At 45.9% G+C, this 20,704-nt stretch overlaps 1 protein-coding gene across 2 annotated transcripts in view; it reads right to left on the bottom strand.

The window, feature by feature from the left end:
• RALGDS (ral guanine nucleotide dissociation stimulator) overlaps positions 1 to 14,334 on the bottom strand; it is an 88,978-nt gene extending 74,644 nt beyond the window's left edge. Inside the window, exon 1 of one of the 2 annotated variants that reach the window (XM_031954904.1) lies at positions 14,186 to 14,334. In XM_031954904.1, coding sequence (XP_031810764.1) covers positions 14,186 to 14,206 — 21 coding nt within the window. In that variant the 5' untranslated portion in view covers positions 14,207 to 14,334. Of the gene's footprint in view, positions 1 to 1,373; positions 1,718 to 14,185 lie in introns of those variants that run through there. The other variant, XM_031954903.1, reaches the window with a different exon arrangement.
• Positions 14,335 to 20,704: the final 6,370 nt, after the last annotated feature.

Below are 20,704 nucleotides of genomic sequence, written 5' to 3' on the forward strand. Positions count from 1 at the left end.
TTTGTTCCTTTTTATCCTCGCCTTGGTCTCTGGATCCATTATTATTCTCACTGCAATTAATGTTCACAACAATATTCTCTCCCCCTCCCCCCCCATCCTCTACTTTGCTCACAAACCAGTATTTAGGAAGAAATAATGCTTTCCATAGAAAAGTCTATTCCAGTCCAAGCTAAGAGATCCAGACCTGACTTTCCCTCCTTCCTCAAGATCTGTTAGGGTGCTCTGAGGCACAACCAGAACCTGGGTGTGTGGGGTGGGGTGAGGTGGGGTGGGGGGAAGGCTGGCATCCTTTCAGCCCTCCTGTCCCAAATTCACCCAGTTTAGAACCAAGGAACACCAAACATATGTTGCTACCAGCCCTAGGACTTTGCTGGGGAAGCCTTCATCTAGCACCCCATGCTCTAACCAAATGACCAACCATGATGGACTTCCTCCCTGCTGTGAAATTTGTCCCTGATCTCTACTTTCCTAATTAGGGACACACCCAAGCAGGTTGGCCCAGCATTAATTCCAGAATTTGGGTGGAGGGGTGGGGAGCCCCATAAAAACACAAAGCACTCAGTCTCTCTTCTTCAAAAAGAAATACTGGAAAGAATACTAGACTGGGGAGTGGGGGTTGGAGGGGGTGGGGGGTGGGGGTTAAGAGGCCTAGGAGTCAGAGCTAGCATTCTGCTTTTCCTTCTAATTTAGCTGTGACCTTGGACAAGTTATTACTCTTCTCCCAGACTATTTTCCAATATGCAAAATTCAGAGTCTGAACTTGACGCCTGGTGTCTCTGGGAGAGTGCTGGGGCTGGGGTGGGGAGTGGAGAATGTACAGAGAATCTGTTTTGAGGGCACCCAGTCCTTACACTGAGAGCTACCTCAAGACAACACTTCGATACCCTACCAGACAGACAGAATTGCGTTAATTATACACCGGAGACCCTGGGGGATTAAACCAGGAGGCCACCAGGGTGGAGAGGGGGGCGGGGTTGAGTCAGAGAGGGAACCTACACCCCCATCCCCACCACCCCCTCCCACTTTCCCACAGTTCAAAAGCAGAAATTTGGGGACTGCCGCTGAAAGAGCCTCTGGAACCACACCCAGCAGCCTGAAGCTTGAGGGGGTTGGGGGGAGAGAGCACTACCAAGCACGTGCCTGCTCCCGCCAGCCGGACCCATGTCCGGAGTCCAGTGGGAAAAGAAATGCACCACGAAGGAGGGAGGAGATCCGACTCTGGCTCGTCTCGCCTTCCAACCTCACCCAGTCTTTCACACTGGTATCCTGCTCGGATGCCCGCCTGTCTTTGTTCCCCTCCTGGGGGACCCGAGGGGTGTGGCCAACCTCCCCGAGAGTCAGCCCTGTAGCCCCAGTCCCTGCCCCCGGCTCACCTCGTCGTCCTGCACGCTCAGCGGGATGTCCAACATGAACACCTGCATGGGCTGCACTAGCGCCTTCTGCACGTTAAATAAAGGCCGGCCCTCCATTCTCAGCCCGGTCCCTGGCAAACCTCTGCCAGCTGGCGTTCAGCTCCTTTGGGGGCCGCGGGCCCTTTGGGCAGTGCCCTGCAGTCGCGCACACATCTTGCGAGGCAGCGAGCGGGTGCACGGAGCCGCCGCCCCCCCAACCCAGCCCACAGCCCGGAGGCGAAAGGCTTGCGGGGAGCGGCCCCGGCACGCCTGCCGCTGGGGCTGCGGCTCTCCTGGCTCGCTTACTCACTCACTTCACTCACAAAGAGCCTGGCACTGGGTAGAGAGCTGGGGCGTCCGGGCTCATTACCATGCACACACCGGCGCGCACACACACATCCGCACACACATACACACGCCCCCCGAGCTCTAGGGAAACCCGGGACTGCCTTTGTTTTCTTAGCCCCAGCAGGTTCTTCCACACACCCCCTTCGCCCGCCCCGGCCCCACCAGAGAAACCAGAAAGACTCACCTCCTCCTCCCCCCCCCCCCCCCCCCCCCCCCCTCTCTCCCCCGGGATCTTGGTCACCTCTTCCCCAGATACCTGCTGGGAATGACCGAGGTGCGAATAGCTTTGCTTCGGTGGTGGTTAGTGTGGACCTAAGAATCCTTTCTCATTCTCAGCTGCGGATCCCTGCTGACCTCGGTCCCTATCGGGAAGGGTGAGGGTATGGGGTGATGGTCAGGGGAGGGAGAGGACCCCAGAGGTTGTGAGTGAGGAGCGGCGGTAAGGGAAGTAGTAGTGGACAGCTCCTTGCTTCTCCCTCCTTTCTCTCCCCCTCCTCACCCTCTCGGGAATCAGAAGTGTTTCTTCTTGGAGCTCCTTGAAGCTTGAGTGAGCAGACCCTAGTGAAACCCTTTGAGAGGAGCCCCTCAAATCTCTAGGCAAGTTCTAGAGCACCAGGGATCATCGTGCCAACTACCTACTGTCCCAGGGGCCCAAAGTCATTCTGACTTCGGATGACTGCCAAAAAGGAAGAGAAAAAAAATTCCATCACCCTACAGCCCCTCTATTTATTCTATCCTTATACCTCTTTTCCCATTAATCTTTCTGGAGTACCTCTTCCATCATATCAAGCTCAACTAGTAAACCTGCAGGGGATCCTTATTGTCTGCTGCCTAAAGTTCAGATGCTTCAGTCTCACATTTTAATTCCCTCTTCCACCCCATCCCTAAATTTCCCTCTGACCTGTTTTTCCATCTTTATCTGAAAGTACACTTTCTGTTCCTTACAGACTGATCTCAGCTTTTTTTCCCCCTGAGGGTCATGTTTTCTAGCATTGGAGCCTTAACTCTTATCATTATCACTACTTAGAATGCCATGCTATCTAAATTCTACCTTTCCTTCAAAGCCCAAGCCATATCTTGCCATCTCCAGGAGCCTATCCATCCCAAAATGCTTTCCTCCTCTTCTGAGCTCCAACTGAACAAATTGTCTAAACCAGTCAGTGGACAAGGATCACAGTTTACTCATATCATTGACCATCCTTTTGTATTCATCTTGTCTTCCTGTGAGCTTAGTATATCTTAACTTTGTCGTTATGAGATATAACAAAATTCATATCATATATTAAAAGCTATTATATGGTTTAGTTATAAGATATACTATATCTTAAGCCTGGTGAAACTTACTGCCCTGGTCCCAGAATAATGATTTGTTGCTAATGTTATTGAAGGAAATGCTAAATTTCAGGTAGGCAGTGAAAATGATAAAAAGAATTTTCCATCCAAGTTCATGAACCCTCTGAAATCTATCCATACTCCCCTTCCCAACATGTATATAGATCCCTCCTCCCATCTATGTGTATATAACTTACTCCTCTCTCTCCCCAGGTCTAGTACAATGCTTTGCAAGTTCTTCACACTCCACAGAGACATACTGATTGAGTGAATGCTTGTTTGGGGGCAGGTCAAACCAGAAAGGAAGAAGAGGCTGGGGCATTTGCTGAACCCTTGCCCAGTTCTCATTATAGGTTCTGAAATCAGCATCTTCTCTAGATCTTTGATCCCTATTAATTCCACATCAGCTAACATCATTTGCAGGACTATTTTTATAAAGTGAAAGATGAATAAATAAACAGCATCAGGAGGAAGGAGTCCATATAATCTGGGGGTGGGGGAAGGCCAGGAAAGAAACTTTCTTCCCCTTCGAGTAAAAACCCTGCTTCAAGAGAAAGAAATCCTGAACAAGGATCTGAATCACTCAGAGGCTTGTACAAGAACCACTTCCTAGAACCAGAAAGGTGAAGGATTAGATCATATCATATAGCATGTTACAACTGGAAGGAACCTTGAGAATCTTCTAGGATGACCCTATCATTTTCAAGATGGGAAAAATGGAGACCCCCCAAAAAGGAAGCAGACCTGGGCCTAAAATCCAGACCTTCTGTCTCCTTTGGGCTCCCCTTCTGAACCTCAAGGTAGCCCCTCTTTCAACTCCCCTGCTCTCACTCCATACCAAGCTGGTGTGTCGAGGGAATGAGATCATATCTGGGAGGAGGGGAAAGAAAGACAGAGAAAAATGAGGTTCCAAGAAGGTGAGATCAGGACTTCACAGTGGGAGGGGCACTGGTTCTGACACCCTTTCCAGGCCTCCCTATCAACTCTAAAAAACCACCATAATGTGTCACAGGGATTCTACAGAGGGGTTTTTTTTTTTCTTAAGGTAAATTGACTCTAGAATGTTTATTTTTGTTCCTTTAAACCTCTGGCCTATCTGGACAGGATCCCAGCAGGGAGTTCCCAGTGTTCAGCCCTTGGTCTTTTGACCTTTATTCTTCTATAAGGGAAAACCACCTTGTTATGTTGACAGGGTTCCCTTAGTCAGGCAGGTATCCAGGAAATGGACTTTGTTACCATAGCAATCATTCCGATGCTGTTTTACTCAGCCTTGGTGGGGTCATCTGGTCACATATGGGTGGGGCTGGATTTTCCTCTCCCTCCCCAATCAAATTCCTGAGAGCTCATCTAGAGGAATGTTAGAAAAATAAGCCATACAATTTCAGACTTCTAATGGACCATGCTAAGCAAGACAACTCTGCTATACTTGGCACAAAGGAAGCAGATAAGCCATTTGGAAATCTCCCTCCTTCCTCCCCTACCCCAGCTTGCTACTCCCTTCCCTCCTAGAGCTGGCAATGTGGAACAATCAGCGATGGGTATTTTGGGGGCTCTTCAGTTGCTATGGCTACCCCAAAACTGTTGGCATAGAAACCTTCCTTCTTCTGGGGCTTGCCATTTTTTAGGGGAATTGCAGGAACCTTACAGCCCCACCTTCCCTTTTACACACTCTCCCTCATCTCTCCTCTTGTTCTGGTTTGGCTGACTCAGGGACATACCTGGAAGAGGGCTGGGGTAACTACCTGCAGGAAGCCAGGGGCCCTTCCTTCTGCATTCTGTGCTTTTTCCCTGACCTGATGTGTGATCCCAGCTAATTCATTCCCCTTTAGCTATGGGGGTGCTCCCTCCAGGTCATTGTTTCTTCTCCCTTCTGTCTCACTGTACTTTCATCCCTTGCTCTTCCTCAGGCTGGAGACAGTGAAAGGGCTAACATATCATTATCCCTGCTTACACTTCTGTTCTTTTCATAATCACCATTCTTCAGTTTCAAACCCTGTCTTTTAGCAGCAGCCCCAGGGCCGATCCAGTTAGGGGCTAAGAGTGGGAAAGGTCTGCTTGGCAGGATGCACAGGTCAGAGAGCTATCCATAATCCTTTGTTTAAACCAACTTATATCTGTATACACATATAAGTAGGCACTATATACGTATATATGCGTAGGTAAATATTTATCTTGTGTATCCTATCTTTCCAACTTTATGGATAGGAAAGTTGAGGCCCAGTATCATTGATCACACACTGAAACAGATGGTATGATAGAAAAAGTGCTGGCTCTGGAGTCAGGAAGACCAGAGTTCAAATCTGAACTCAGATACTTAATTAGCTGTCTGACCTTGGGCAAGCCACTGACTTAGTTTTCTCAACTGTATAATGGGGATCATGATAGCACCTATCTTCCAGAGGTTTATGGTAAAACTGAAATGAGTTAACATTGGAAAGCAATTAACACAGTGCCTGGCATATGGCTGGTGCTTAATAAATATTTGTTTTTTTCTTTTCTTCCTCAGTGACAAGAGGTCACTGGAATCCATTTCTTGATTCCAAGTTCAGGGCTTTCTCCACCATTTCTGGCTGACCAGTCAAAGAAGTATGATGACTTGCCTCTTTGGTGCTTTGGGACTGAGGAGTGCTATCAGACATCAGTGGCTATCCTGGGGCCTGGATTCCTATATGCTCTGCAGAGTCCCAGAGCTGTGGGGTGGAGGATCAGGCCCTATTCCATATGACAAACTTTCCTAAATTATCCAGAAGAGATGTCATGATTGAGGCAGAAGAACAAGGGAAGATTCATTCTGGGGCCTTTTTCATGGGCAAATGCTTCTTGGTGCTACAGACCATGGCTGCTGTGGACTGGAGATGTGGTGGGGCAAGAAGGGGCCCCAGAACTGGAAGCTGCAGAGCAAAGCCAAGGCTTGGGCCCCTTCCCGATCGTGGAAAATAGACTGAAATAACTGGATGATCAGAGCACCACCTGCTGGACACTATAGTCTTCACATGCAGTCAACAAATAGTACATGCTTTGGATAAGATTCAAACCAAACCATATCCAACCATCCTTGTCCTCAAGGAGGTTACTTAGTTGTTTTTCCTTTTTTCTGGAGGGGGACATTCAGTGTGTTATACAAATACGTTTTATACAATATGTGTGTGTATGAATGTATACATACATAAGAGAGGGGGGGAGGACAGAGAGGGAAGGAGGGAGAAGCAAAGTATTCGAGGAAAATCCACGGTGGGAAAGAACATTTTCAGGGTGAGGGGGAAGGAGGATCAGGGAAGACCGTTTGGAGAAGTTGATACTTGAGTTAAGACATTGAAAAAGAGAAGGATTTCACTACTGGAGGAGATGAGGAAACAAAGCGGTAGATTTGGGATGAGTTATGCCAATGGATGTAGGCAGGAGAGGACAAGCTGTGATGGAGAGCACCAAGTAGTCTAGTCCGGCTGGAACAGAATACAGGGAAATTATGAACTAAGGGTAGAAAGGTAGACGGGCCCAGAGAGCAGAGTTTGTGCAACAATCACAAGGATGTAACATAAAGCAATACTGAACATCAGAACTGTCTCATCAATATAGCAATCAATTATGCCTGATATCGAAGCAAGCCTCCTGCATCTGCACAGAGAGGTGGTGCACTGGTAGTATGGAATATAGCATATATTTTTAGAAATGACCAATGAATTGACTTGTTTAGTTGTTAGGGAGGAACAGTGGTTGATCAACATATATTTATTAAGCACCTTCTATGGGCCAGGTACTACTCTAAGAGCTGAGAATATAAAAGCAAAAGAGTTTCCATCCTTAAGAAATTCAGTCTAAACAATATGCATCACGACATAACATTCTCCCTCTTCTTGTTGTTCTCTTGCATTTTGTTTTCTTACTCATCGTCTTTCCTTTTTGATATGATTTTTCTTATACAGCAAGACAATTGTATAAATAGGTTTATAAATATTGGATTTAACATATATTTTAACATGTATAACATATATTGGATGGCTTGCCATCTAGAGGAGTGGTAGGGGAAGGAGGGGAAAATGTGGAACACAAGGCGATGCAAGGGTAAATGTTGAAAAATTATCCTTCCATATGTTTTGAAAAGAAAAGGTTTTAATAAACAATATGCAAATAACTATGTGCAAACTAGTTATATACAAGAAAAACTGGGATTATTTTAAAGGGAAGGTACTGGGACACTAGGAGAATTTTCTCGTAGAAGACAGAGTATTAGATGAGACTCAAGGAAATTAGGGAAGTTAGGGGTTGGAGGTGAGTAGGAGGAGCACTCTAGGCATGGAGGACAGCAAGTGAAAATCTCCATCAAGAGTTGGGGGAATCCCACAATCTTTTATACTGTTAATCACCCTTCTCTTTGATAGTCTTCTTTCTCATATTTTATAATATTGTTCTTTCATGGATCCCCTTGTATCTATTTGACCATTCCTCAGCATCCTTTGCTAGTGCTTCATCCTGATCATACCTGCTAAGATTGAGGAATAGCAAGGAATCCATGTCACTGAATGCTAAAATATATAGAAGAGAAATAGGTGTAAGAAGAGGACTGGGGAAGTAAAAAGGGGTCAGGTTACAAATGTCTTTAAAAGCCAAAGAAAGGGTTTTATACTTACTCCTGGTGATAATACTCACTAAAATTTACTGAATGTGAAAGTGACATGGTTGGATTTTTGCTTTAGGAAGTTCACTTTGACATCTGAGCATGTACTGGAGTGAGGAGAGACTTGAGACAGAAAGATCACCTAATGGGCTATTTCAATGGTTCAGATGAGAGATGGTGAATGACAACCTGTATCAGGGTGGTGTCAGTGTCAGAAGAGAGAAGGCATATATAGGAGATGTTTTAAACATAAAACTGACAGACCTTGGCAACACATTTTATACTGGGGGGAGAGGTGAGTTGAAAGAAAGTGAAGAGTCAAGAATAGGACCTATGTTGGGGTGCTAAGTGACTGAGGGGAGGATGGTGGTATCCCCAAGAGTAATAAGAAAATTAGGAAAAAGCTAGAGTTTAAGGGGGAAAGACAATGAGTTCATATATAGATATGTATTTAGAAAAATAAAATACTATTAAAAATAGACAAAGAACTGGAAAGAAAGAAAAACAAGATAATGAATTCAGTTTAGATATGCTAAGTGTAAAATTTGTATGGAATATCCAGTTTGAAGTGTCCAATAGGAAGTTATAAATGTGAAATGAAAGAAGAGAGGTACTGGATAAATAGATCTGAGAAAAATCTGCATAAAGAGGATAGTTGAATTCATGGAGGCTGAACAATTTCCCAAGTGCTTTGAAAACTGATTCAATTTCCATGTAAACTGTTTTCTAGGGCCTAAAGAGAAGATGATCCAGGTAGATCCCCAACAAGTATGATTGGGAGTGAAGTACTAGCAAAGGATGCTTAGGAATGGTCCAATGGATAGAAATGGATTCATGAAAGAACAGTGTCACAAAATATTAGAATGAAAAAAATATTAAAGAGAAGAAGGTGATTAACAATGTGAAAGACTGCTGAGAGATCAAGAAGGATAAGACTGAGAAAAGGTCAATAGGGTTGGCAATGAAGAGATAGTAACTTCGGATAGAAGAGTTTTGGTTGAATTATAGGATCAAAAGCCAGACAATAGAGAGTTAAGATAGTGAAGGGAAAGAAGGCATTGATTGTAGATAGTTTTCACAAGGAGATTAGCCACAGAAGGGAGGAGGGATAGGGCACTGATGGATGCATTAAATGAAGGAGGGTTTTTGAAAATGACATGTTTGTGAGTTACAGAAAAGAAACAGTAGGGAGACACTGAAGAATAGAGGGGACAATCTTCTGGGAAGATGAGATGAAATGGGATTACTTGTGTGTGTAGAGGGGTTTGTATCACTGGGGGGATGGGACACTTCTTTCTGTGAGATGAGTGAAGGAGATAGTTGTAGAAGGCACATGAGTGATATGAAATAAGGAGGAGGGGAAAAGGGGGAACTTTCATTGAATGACCTCATTTTTTCTAGTGAAATATGAGATAGGTTCTCAGTTGAGAGGGTGAGGAGGAAAGGAGCCACGGGAGGTTTGAGAATCAAAAGATTTGGAAGAGTTGTTGTGAGTAGAATAGTGAGTTAATTTGCTGTTCAATTGTTTTAATCATGTATGACTCTTATTATGAGCTCATTTGGGGTTTTCTTGCCAAAGATAGTGGACTAAATTTGTCATTTCCACCTCCAGCTCATTTTACAGATGAGGAAACTAAGGCAGAGTCAAGTGACTTGCTCAGTCTCACAGCTACTAAGTATCTGAGGCAATAGTTGGATTCAGATCTTCCTGATTCCAAGCTCAGTGCTCTATTCGATGAGCCACTTAGCTGCTCCCAAGGAGTTATTAAGGAGGTATAAAGAGACTACCTTGAAGCAGTGAGAGCCCAATTGAGGTTATGTAACATAAATTTGTAGTGGATCCAGTTTCATGATTTTTTCCAATTTCACTCACGTGAGTCATGAGTAGGAGCAAAGGCAGTGGATGATAAGAGAAATCCAAGGGTGGGGCTTGGCAGGGCGGGATTGATAATAGGATAAGGAGGTAAATGACTCAAGAGAAATGAACACTGTAGAGTTCAACTGATTCCCCAAAAGGTCAAGATAGGGAAGGAAAAAGAGTCAGTCAGTTAGTCAGTGCCAGTTAGATAGAAAGAAATAAGGATCAAGGGCTTAGTGGGGATGAAGTGACATTAAAAAAAAAAAAAAAAGAAAAAAGAAAATCAATATTTTTATTTTTATTTAAAAGCTGGATTAGAGCCAGATTGCAGAGGGCCTTAACTCTTGGAGTTCATATTTTCATATGAGTTTATATTTTAATTCTAAATGCAATACTGAGCCTCTGAAGCAAGTGAGTAAAACAATGGACCTGGATTTAGAAATACTTGATGACAGTCCCATCTCAATGCTGGGCAAATCACTTAACTTCTCTGGGCTTCAATCTCTTCATTTTCTAAGTCTAAATCTATGATTCTATGATCACAAGGTAGAGACATGACTCTTTTCTAGAGTCAATGTGGCTTTGAAACTGTTGGAGTCATAAAGACCTGGTCTCTGGTCTCTAACACCTTCTAACTCTGTGATCATGGGCAAGTCACTTAATCTAAATCTCAGTTTTCTTATCTGTAAAGTGACAGGACTAGAGAAGATGATTTCTTTGGTCCCATGATACTATGATCTCCACCCTGACATCCACAACCAAACCAAGACACTATTCGGGCTACAAGGCAGTGTGTCTGTAAGTTTAGAATCCTGTGATCCTCCTTCTTCTGTCTTACTGAGTATCTAGGAATCCTATCATGCAGGTTTTCCTCATCTTGGTAGCTACTGACTTTCCTAAAAGAGACCCAGGGGCTCTCACCTTCCTAAGGAATCATTCTAATGTTCCAAATTCAGGTTTGGGCTATTTTCTCTTACCAGATAGTGGTACCTTAAAAACTATTCTAAGTAGACCATCATCAACAAATTAAGGTGATTACTCTAGGCCCTTTAATTTTGGGGGTCCTGTGTAACAGGTGGGAAAAAGGCTAGTAAAGGAATAGGAAGTAGTAGGGAAGATACCCCAAGTCTATTAATGATAAACAACAACTACAATGACAACGGCAACAACCAGATCTGAGCATTTATCCACATTTAAAAGAATAGAGGCTCCTGGGTTTGGCAGCAATAGGCCTTCCAATGCATGTGGTGATTTTGTTTGGCAGTCACTAGTTGGCTCAAGTTATTCCCCTGCCCAGTCTTGCTTAAAATTCTGCCCATCCTACAAAGGTCAGCTCAAACACTGACTCTTCTACAAAACCGTCGGGTTTCCTACTTTCCCCAGCTAGTTCCCCCTCCCTCCTCTGAATTCTCTTAAGCACTTGTTCTTTGTGTCTCTTGGGTCACAGGACCAAAGGCTCATGGATTCAGAGTCAGCACATTGCCCTGTGCATGATGGCCTTATCTGTTAACATCCGTTCACCCTCATCCCACAATAAGAACCCTATCTTCATCATTGTCTCTCCTCTGACCCCTTACCCTAGGTTTAGTTTAGCTTCTGGATTTTTCATGACATTTAAAACCAGATATATAAAACCTAGATATTTAAAACCTAGAATACTGGAGTGGGGGAAATCCCTTCAGATTGTGTGATTATCAAATGAAATAATGGCTAGAAAGCACTTTGTAAACTTTAAGATACTGTATGTCTGCTTTTGTACCTTGCCTTTTCCTAGAGCCTTACCTCTGAAAGGAACTGAAGGAATCTAATCCAACATCCTTATTTGACAGATAGAAAGTATGAGACCCAAGAAAAGGACTTGAGTCAGGACATCAAGCTGGTTAAAAGCAGAGATTTTCCCTTTTATTGATCCAGACTGACTATAAAGGGCTATGCACATAATGGGTCCCTAGATCATAGATTGAGAATTAGATAAGGTCTTAGAGGTCATTTAGGCCATCCCTCTTATTTTACAAACAGGGAAACTGAGTTAAATGACTAGCCCAAGATTGTAAATAGTCGAGCTAAGATTCAAACCCTCTGACTTCAAGTCCAGCATGATTTATCCTTGAAGTGGTTGCCTCCTTCCTGGGTGTTAACATTGCTGGTAAAGATCTTGTTTCCTTTTCTTTTAAAATGTTTTATTGATGTTCTTTTATTGTTGTTTATTCACTTTGTTATTTATTTTTCACTTCATCATCACTTCCCAATGCTTACTTCTTCCCTGAGAACCATCCCTGGTAACAATTAAGTAGAGCTGTTAAGCAAAACAAGTTAACACATTGGAATGGTTAAGATTTTTAAGTATGGAAAAGATGCCTGCTTGTCTGAGATGCAGAATAGTTGGTAGGGAGAGGGGAGAGATAGATAATTTTTGCTTGGAATGCTCTCTCATAGAAGGAGAAGTGATGGAACCTGAAGGCCAAGATTGAGACTGTCCACTGTTCAGAAAGCCTTTAAATATGAGGAAGACCCTCTCCCTTTGAATACCCCCCCCAGACTCCCTTTCCAAGATACTATCACCCTATCTCCTTTCCATTCCTGATGGTGGTCCCCTCTCCTGCTAGCTCCCAGTTCTTGCTTAGTAAAAACAAAGGCATCATTTCCCTGGAGGGCTGGGGGCCAGGCAGGAATTTGAGGTGGGTAGGATCCTCCCTTCCTAAATCCTTTATTTCCACTTCAACAATCCCAGGGCAGTTACTCTATTAACCAAAAAGATCCCTATTCACCCTGTTCCAATAAAAGTTCCTATAGGGTGAAAACAGACCTGGCCCAGATGCTCAGCTGGAAGAGATATTAGAGACCTTCAATACATACACAGTGCTCTACACACAGTGGTTAATTGTTTGAACTTGTCCAAGCTCTGAACCTTCAGATATTATAATGGAAAGAACACTCAATTTAGAGTTAAAATAAAACAATATGAGTTACCTCAGTTTGAATCGTGACTCTCTAACTTATTACCACAAGCAGCTAGGAGATGAGGTGGATAAAGTACTGGGTCTGGAGTCAGTTAAAATGAGTTAAAATCTAACCTCAGACAATTAGGACCTGTATGACTCCTAGAAAGTCAATTGATATCGACCTTGGTTTCCTCAACTATAAATGGATATAATAGTAACATTTACCTTGCAGAATTGTTGTAAGGATTAAATTACATAATATGTGGAAATTGCTTAGTATAGTGCCTGGTACAGAGTAGGTGCTTAATAGATACTCTATTCCTTCCTCTGGGCCTCAGTTTTCTGATCTGTAAAAGGAAGGGCCTAGACTGGGTTGATTCCTAAGGTCTCTGAACCTGGATTTTCTCCTCTTTATTTTTCACATTGGGAAGCTGAGGCCTTTTCCTCTATTCTCCACCAAGAAAATCAATCTTGTGTGGGCTGTGCACAGAGAGCTGGAAGAAGAAGGAAGATATTGGGAACCTGATTTGGTATGCTGGTTTTTCTGTATGCCTCTGCCATAAGAGGGGAAAGGCTGAAAGTTCCTTCCAGGAGAAGTTTTTGGTTTCCCTTGTCCGCCAAAATTCCTTGCCAGGCCATCTCCTATTGCACACACACACAAACCTCTAGGCCCTGCTGCCATTTTCCTTTTCAGATATTGTCATGGAACCCTGATTCTCCATTGGAGGAAAGAAAAGGGGAAATCATTTATTAAACATCTACTCCATACCAGGCACAGTGCTAAATGCTTTAAAAAATGTTATCTTATTTGATCCTCACAACAATTCTGAGTGGTAAGTGCTATTATTTCCCCCCTTTATTGTTTAGGAAACTGAGGCAGATAAAGGTTAAATGGCTTGCCCAAGGTCACACAGCTAGTATGTGTCTGATCTGCACTGAGGGCTTCCTGCCTCCAGGCCCAGCACATTGTCCACTGTATCACCTAGCAGCCTCTAACATTGCCCTTAACTTCTGTCCAGCTGCTCAGTTACAATGAAGAGAAATAATGGGGAGGGCTGGAGAAATGGGTCTCCTACTCTGAACTGATTGGAGGAGGGATGTCCTACAGAAGAATTTCTCCATGTTTTGAACCTTTATTCTTTCAGATCTTGTTAGGGGAGATGGGAAGCATGAAGCCTCCCATCTCCCAAGACTAGCATCTCTGAACCTCCTTTGCACAGGAGAGCAGGGATCTCTAAGATCATTCCTCCAGGCATGAATCGGAATTCATTTTTCCTTGTATACGCTCCACTTGCCCCGCTGCCCCCAGTACATCCCTCCTCCATGTGGTAGTGTGTGTGGGGGGAGAGATGGGGAAAATATTGCTCCTTGCTTGATTTCCCATAAATATGTCAGCCTTCTAAGCACTTTGCCCAGGTCAGACCCTCATTTCTGTCCCCTTCTGGGCTAGCTTATAGGAAGGGACCTTTTACAGTAATCGTTGCTGCTTTGTGAGAGCTTCTGACCATTAAGAGCATCATATCCACTTGCTATCCGGTTCCCCCAACACTTCGGATGACCCGGGGGCCCCAGCTCCCTTCCGCATTTGCATGTGGGGGCGGTGGCCCCTAGGCTCCACGACAGCCACCTTACCTCTTCATCTCCGGTCCGGCTGGGGGGGGGGGGACCTGGCTAAGAATGGGGGCTTGAGGCCACTCACCTGGGTATCCACCATCATCATCACATTACCCGCCGCCTCGCATCGCCTCGGCGGGGTGTCCAGGAGAACTCGCGTGGGGGTGGAGAGCTGGGGGGGCCCCGGGGCCCCCGACCGGACTCCGTACCCCGGAGAGCGCTTCAGGGGCCGTTTGCCATGGTCCCCCCAGCTTGGCCTGGTTTGGCTCAGGGCCCCGGGCGGGGCGGCCCCCGCACTCAGAAGTCCCGACTCAGCTCATGCCCCGGACGCCGGGTCCCCGCTCAGCGGCCAGGACCGGCTGCGCTGGCCTCCGCCGCTCCCATTGTCTGCGCCGCCCCGCGCTGCGCCCCGCCGCGCTCGCCTCTCCGCGCCGTGCCCGGCTGTGCTGGCCGGCGTCAGCCTTTTGCCCCTCGCTCCGCTCCGCTCCTCCCTCCCCGCGGCGGTGCCCCGCGCTGGGGGCCAGGCACAGCGCGGCTCCGCCCCGACTCGTGCCCTGGCAGCGCCGGGCTCCGAGGAGGGGGAAGGGGCGCGGGGCGGAGCCGCGGCTGGGCTCCCCTCCGGCTCGCCCCGCCCCAGCAGGTGTGCAAGGAGACCGGGAGGGACGCGGGAAGGGCCCTCCTGCCCCCGGGGACCCTTCTTCCCCCGATAAGCGGGATGGAACAGGCCGCAAGGAAGGGCCCGCGCCCGAGACGTGCCCTCCGTCGGCTCTCGCAGGGCACCCGGGAGACCAGGGCTCGGCAGGGACTCCGGGCCCCCACCCCTTCCACTCTCCTACGCACACCTCGCTCTTCCCTGCGTGTGCCCCGGCCGGGCGCACAGAAACTTGTAAGCCCTCTGCACTAAACGGGCACGGGGCCGTGCGCACCCGGAACGTACGCCTGTGCCCAGGCGCGGCTCCGAATCAAGTCTGCAAGGGCCCTCGGAGAGCACCGCGCTCGGGGCCTTCCCGTTCCAGGCCGGGGAGATAAATGCCGGGAGAGAATGAATCGATCCGTCACACAAGCTGGGGGCTTAACGTGGGGACTGAACCCAGGCGTCATAGAGTCCAGTTCAGTTCTTTCTGAAGCCATGTCAGCAATCCCTGGCTCCCTAGAGCCGTCCAAACAAGCGCAGGATGCCCCTCCCCCTCACACGAGCGTCCCCGTTACAGAAAGCTCCATCCTCTCACACCCCGACCCGTCCCGCAGTCTCACAAGCACTGCCTGTCACCCTCTCTGCCCAGAGCTACTGGACAGTGCTGTGGTCTGGGGAGACGGCCGAGCTCCTTTCCAGAAACTTCATGTTACACTGGTAGTAGCCCTTGGGGACTTGGAGGGGAGCTCGGCATCCCTCTACCTTGGCAACAAGCTCTCTGCCTGATTCCCAACTGTTTCCATCCCTCCCCCAAAGCCAGTAGGCACCTGAGAGTCAGTCCCATGGGGGCCTGAGAGTTGCCTGGAAACTGCAAAAATTAAATGAATAAATTGGTCTTCTTAAGGAGAAGAGACCATCCTGATGTAGGTCTCTGCGCTGTCCCATCTCCTCAGCAGGTCTCCTTCTCCACCCTCCCTCCTCACCTACCCAGGGATGATTTTAATGGACCTTAGCAAATGTGTCCCCTTCCATTATCTGAAAACCATGTTGTCTTCAGGAATGTCTTCAGGAAGAAGACAAGATGGATACAGAGAGACTAGAGCAGAGAAGGGGTTCTAAGGGTTTCAGTCTGTGCGGGGCTGAGGGTGGGGATTGTGCTTGTGCACCCCTGCCATGGTGTCAGTAACATGAGACTGAACTCTCTTCCCTGGGGCTGGGATGGAAAGTAGATTGACTCCAGAGTTGAACATATCAGGCTTGTACTACAGGGGAAGGGTGGGTGCCTGGCAAAGGGAGGAGGACAGTGTGATGTGGCAGGAAGGAAGGTATCATTCCTAGACTAACAGCATCTATAGAAATGAAAAAACAAACCACAAAACTGCCAGCTCCGTCACTCCTTATTCCTCCCCTAACAAAGGAGAGCTGCCCTTTTCTGTGACCTCATTAACCTTGCATTGGCTGATAGGAGGGGGATGGAACTGAAGGATGGAGACCACAAGGGAATGGTCTCTTAAACTCGCCCAGGGGGTTAAGTGCTAAATTCGGTGCTATGAAATTTATGTGGATTCTGTTGCTTCCTCCTAGTGTCTTCAAGGGTATAGAGATATCCAAGGGTGCTGGATCCTAGACTGACTGAGCCTGGGGACCGGCCTTTGGAGGATCCCAGACTGACCAAGGCTGGGGAATAGCTTTTGGAAAAGAGCCCTGAAGGTCACATTAGGGACAGAGTTAAGGAAAGAGTATTGAACAAAGGAATCATTAGACCTAAGGTTCAGTCTAGTAACTTGACTAACTGGCTATGGGAATTTGAGCAATTAACTTTCTCCTTCCTTTCCTTATTAGTAAATGAGAAATGGACATTATTGCTCTGACACTTTCACATGGCTGTTGTAAAGATCAAATGAAATGTTAGTGTGATCGAGTTTTTATGGCCCTGGATCGGTAACAAGTTTTTTGTTTGTTTTTAACTTCAGAACTGGAAGAGCCTTAGGAAGTAGAATCTCAGAGTTGAATGGGATTTTGAAACAATGCACATAGAATATGAGAGCTAGAATTTTAAAAGGTAGATCTTCGAATGCTAGAGTTGGAGAGGAACTTAGAACATAGAATGAGAGTATTGAGAAGGATCTTAAAGATTATTTAGTTCAGTCCTCATTGTGCCATTAGTGGCAAGGTCTGAACCAGAGCCCAGATTTCCTGATGTTCAATCTAGAGCATTTTCCAGTCAGTTAGTGAAGCATTTATTAAATAATTAGGTGTCCCAGGAATTATACTTTATTAGCTACTCATTTTTACTCCCTTACCACCACCAATTTCAAAAAGTAAAAAGCCCCTATTCCTTCAAGAGAAGCAGTAAAACCCACTACACTGTACATTATGGGGGGTACAGTATGGGTGATGGAGAACATAAGTCCCAGCACACAGCTAGTTCTGAAAAGGGGCTATAAGACCCATGCCTTAGTCCTGGGTCCTTCTCTCCTCTCCATCCCTTTCACACACATCCTTTCCCAGCCAGAGCATCATGAAGTAGATTTATTCAGATACCATTATCGTCATTATCCTCAGGTCATGGGCTCCAAAGTCCAGTTGAATTTGGACAGAACTCCAGAGGCATTATCACACACATTTGTGCACATACATGCTTGAGTGCATGCACACAGGCTGGCTCATACACACACTCTAGCAGACATCCCTTCCTGCCAATCCCCCCCACCCTTTCCTTGGTGAAGACGGTCTGAGCCAGGTTGCCATGACAACAGCAAGGCCGATGCTGAGAGAGTGGGCCTGGTGGGGCCAACCCTAGTGGATATTTATGATGTGGCTGACAGGTGGAAATGAAAGGGGTAGGGGTGAGGGTAGGAAGAGGGAGGGGGTGGAAAGGCAGGGAGTCACCCTCTCTCCCTCATGTACATTTTCCTTGGCCCCAGGGTGGGGGTTTCAACAGAGAAGCTCACTCCCCCGACCATGTGGGAGTTTTAAGAACCATCTGATTCTGGAAAAGCATTGCCTTCTCTCTCATTCCTTAATCAAATACCTTCTCCTTCCCCCATCCAACACCTCCTACTAAGCTAAACAACTGCTCCATCCACCAAATGCTTCCCACTACTCTAAATAGTTTCTTTCCTATCCCATCATTCTTTCCTCTATTCTTTCCTTCTTGCATTTCCCCTCCATCTTACTAACCATCTGCATACATCTCTCTCTTACATCTATTCTCTGCTTTAAGATTGTTCCTTAAATACCTTGTCTGCAATATAGAGGGGTTTAAAGGTTGTAATGGTATAAGGGACTGCTCAGTGGTACCACAGATCAAGCTTCCAAGCATAGATGGGAAATGACATTGAGCCTAGGATAACACTTATTTGAACCATCAGATCTTCTGCTTATTATCAACAGGAATAATGATTCATACTTCACTTTCTTCACAACCACTGGGTGAGGCAGGTAGTATAAATATACTCTTCATTTGACAAATGATGAAACAGGATCAAAGAGGTCAAGGTTATGCTATTAGAAAAATCTGCTTTTCTTCAGGCAAAAACCTAAATTTTAAAAAAAATTTGTCTCAAAAATCTAAATTTTTTAAAATTTGTGGCAAAAACCTAAATGCAGATCCTGCCTTAGCAGTAGTGGAGGGGAAGGGTCCTTGTTCTAATCCCTTACCTAGCCAAAGTCAGTCTTTCCCAATCAGGAAAAATGCTTCTGTGGTCCCGCTCCTGTTCCAATAAGGTCAGGCAATATAAAGGAGGGCAGGCTTGGTCTCCCCTGGGATTCCAAGCATGACTCTGAGTACCAAAGCCTGATGCAGCCAATCATTCAATTCTCCAGCTGGGGCAGCAGGGGGGGGGGGGAAGGTGGGGGGAAGGGACTCTCCAACAGGGGCTATTGAGGCCCAGCAGATTCAGTGCAGTATGGTAGAAGGAGATTAGCAGGAATAACACTAAGGACAGAGATTCTACCTTTCTGGAATGCAAATCCCCTCTCTGCCTCCAAACAGAGCATGTCAGAGCTGAAAGGGGCTTTAGGGAGTACCATGTCATTTTATATATGAGGGAACAAAGGTCCCCAAATTCATAAAATTAGCATCTGAGACTTATGAAATATGAACCCAGGTCTCCAGACTCCGAATAGAGCACTGAAATTTAGCCATTCTTCAGAACACAGCTCAAATGTCCATCTTCTCCGTGAATCCTTCCCACCGAGTTCCCACTCTTCTGCTCAATTAACTACAGTGACTCACGATAGCCTCAAGGAATAAATATTAATTTCTGTTTGGTATTAAAAGCCTGGGTCCAATTTACTTTTCCAATCTCCTTATAGCCCCTTTAAAGGATTTTAACCCTTTCATCTCCATAACTCCTTCTTGCCCCACTCCCACCATTGATGTTGACATCTCCATAGTTGCTTTTTGGATAAGCAGACCTAGGCACCATCCTTTGCAGTCTCCCCCCTCACCCCACCCCATCTTCTTTCCCTCCCACTTTGTGAATACCTACAAACCTCTCTCTCAGTTTGGGAGCCATCACCAAACCAGCATTGCTATAGCTTCTGAAGGGGTTATAGCACACCTACACCCCAAGACCTACTTCACAACTTGGTAACATTAGTGCCTCTCCCTGGCCACTCACTATTCCCTGATATGTGTCAGAAAACAAGCTCTTTGAGGGCAGGGACTATCTTTGCATTTGTATTTGTATCTCCAAGGTTTGACACAAATAAGAACTTAATGAATACTTGTTTGTGCATTCATTCATTCAATGTCCAGTCATATGGTCCTGGATGTTCTTTGAACATATGCAATCTCAATGTCTTTGCATGAACTGTCCTCCCTTATCAAGAAGACCTTCTTCATTTCTACCTCTTAGAAGCCCTGACTTCCTTCAAAGCTCCGCTTGAAGGCTGCCTCCAACATGAGGCTTTTCCAGATTCCCTCAGCATCTAACGCCTCCACTCCTGCTCTCTAATTACCTTGTATTTATTTCATATGTGTACATATTATGTCCCCTAATAAAATGTAAGCAACTTGAGGAAGACCAGTTCATGTTTGCCTTTGGATCCCCAGCTCAGTGCCTAATGCTTAATAAATACCTTTTGAACACCGGTAGCACTTATTGCCCATGCTACTTCTTGGACATTGATCACAGATGGTCTGACCTTGCTAATTTGTTTCATGTCTATGCCCCATCTCTTCAACAAAGCTAAGGTGCTGAAGGGGAAGGACCAGATTTTACTTCTCTCTTGATCTCCTCATATATATATATCTGGCATACAATGCATGTGGGTAAATGTTTTCGAGGTGGCTATGGAAGCACACTCTGTGGACAGTCAGATCCCAATCCTTGGCAATTCCACTGGTCTAATGGGAAGGGAAACCCACATGTGGATCTATTCAGCAAGTCTTAGTGACAACAGACTTCATTGCTCCATGTTTTCAGATTCTTTGGCAGGGTAGTCAAGAGGAGAATTTGCTACCCTGGAAACCAGGTCCTAATAATAATAGCTAGCATTTATAAAACTCTTTGGGGTTTTCAAAGTGCCTATGACATTATTTCATCTTCCCCTCACAACCACCCTGGGAAGCTAGTGCCATTTTACAGATGAGACGTCTGAGGCAGACAGAGATTAAGTGATTTGACACAGGGTCACACAGTAAGATTCTGTGGCTAGATTTAAACTCCTGGCTCCAGGTACAGCATTCTATCTATTGAGCCATCTAGCTGATGGAGCACTTTAATCCCAGGCTCTCTTGCTACTTGGAAAGCTAGTTAGGACCCTACCAGGAATGCTATCAGCCTCTTCACTCACCTACGTCTCCCCATATCCTGGAAAATCCCGGCACCCTACCTCTAGCCAAGCCTTTAACACTCCTCAAATGGCTGAGGAATACCTGATGCCTTAGGGTTCTGGCCCTATGACTGTTCCTCCCAGTGGAAGAATGTCTGTCCTTTATAAGAATAACAACTCAAACCC

The sequence above is a fragment of the Sarcophilus harrisii genome, chromosome 2 (genome assembly GCF_902635505.1).
Source record: "Sarcophilus harrisii chromosome 2, mSarHar1.11, whole genome shotgun sequence".
NCBI lineage: Eukaryota > Metazoa > Chordata > Mammalia > Dasyuromorphia > Dasyuridae > Sarcophilus > Sarcophilus harrisii.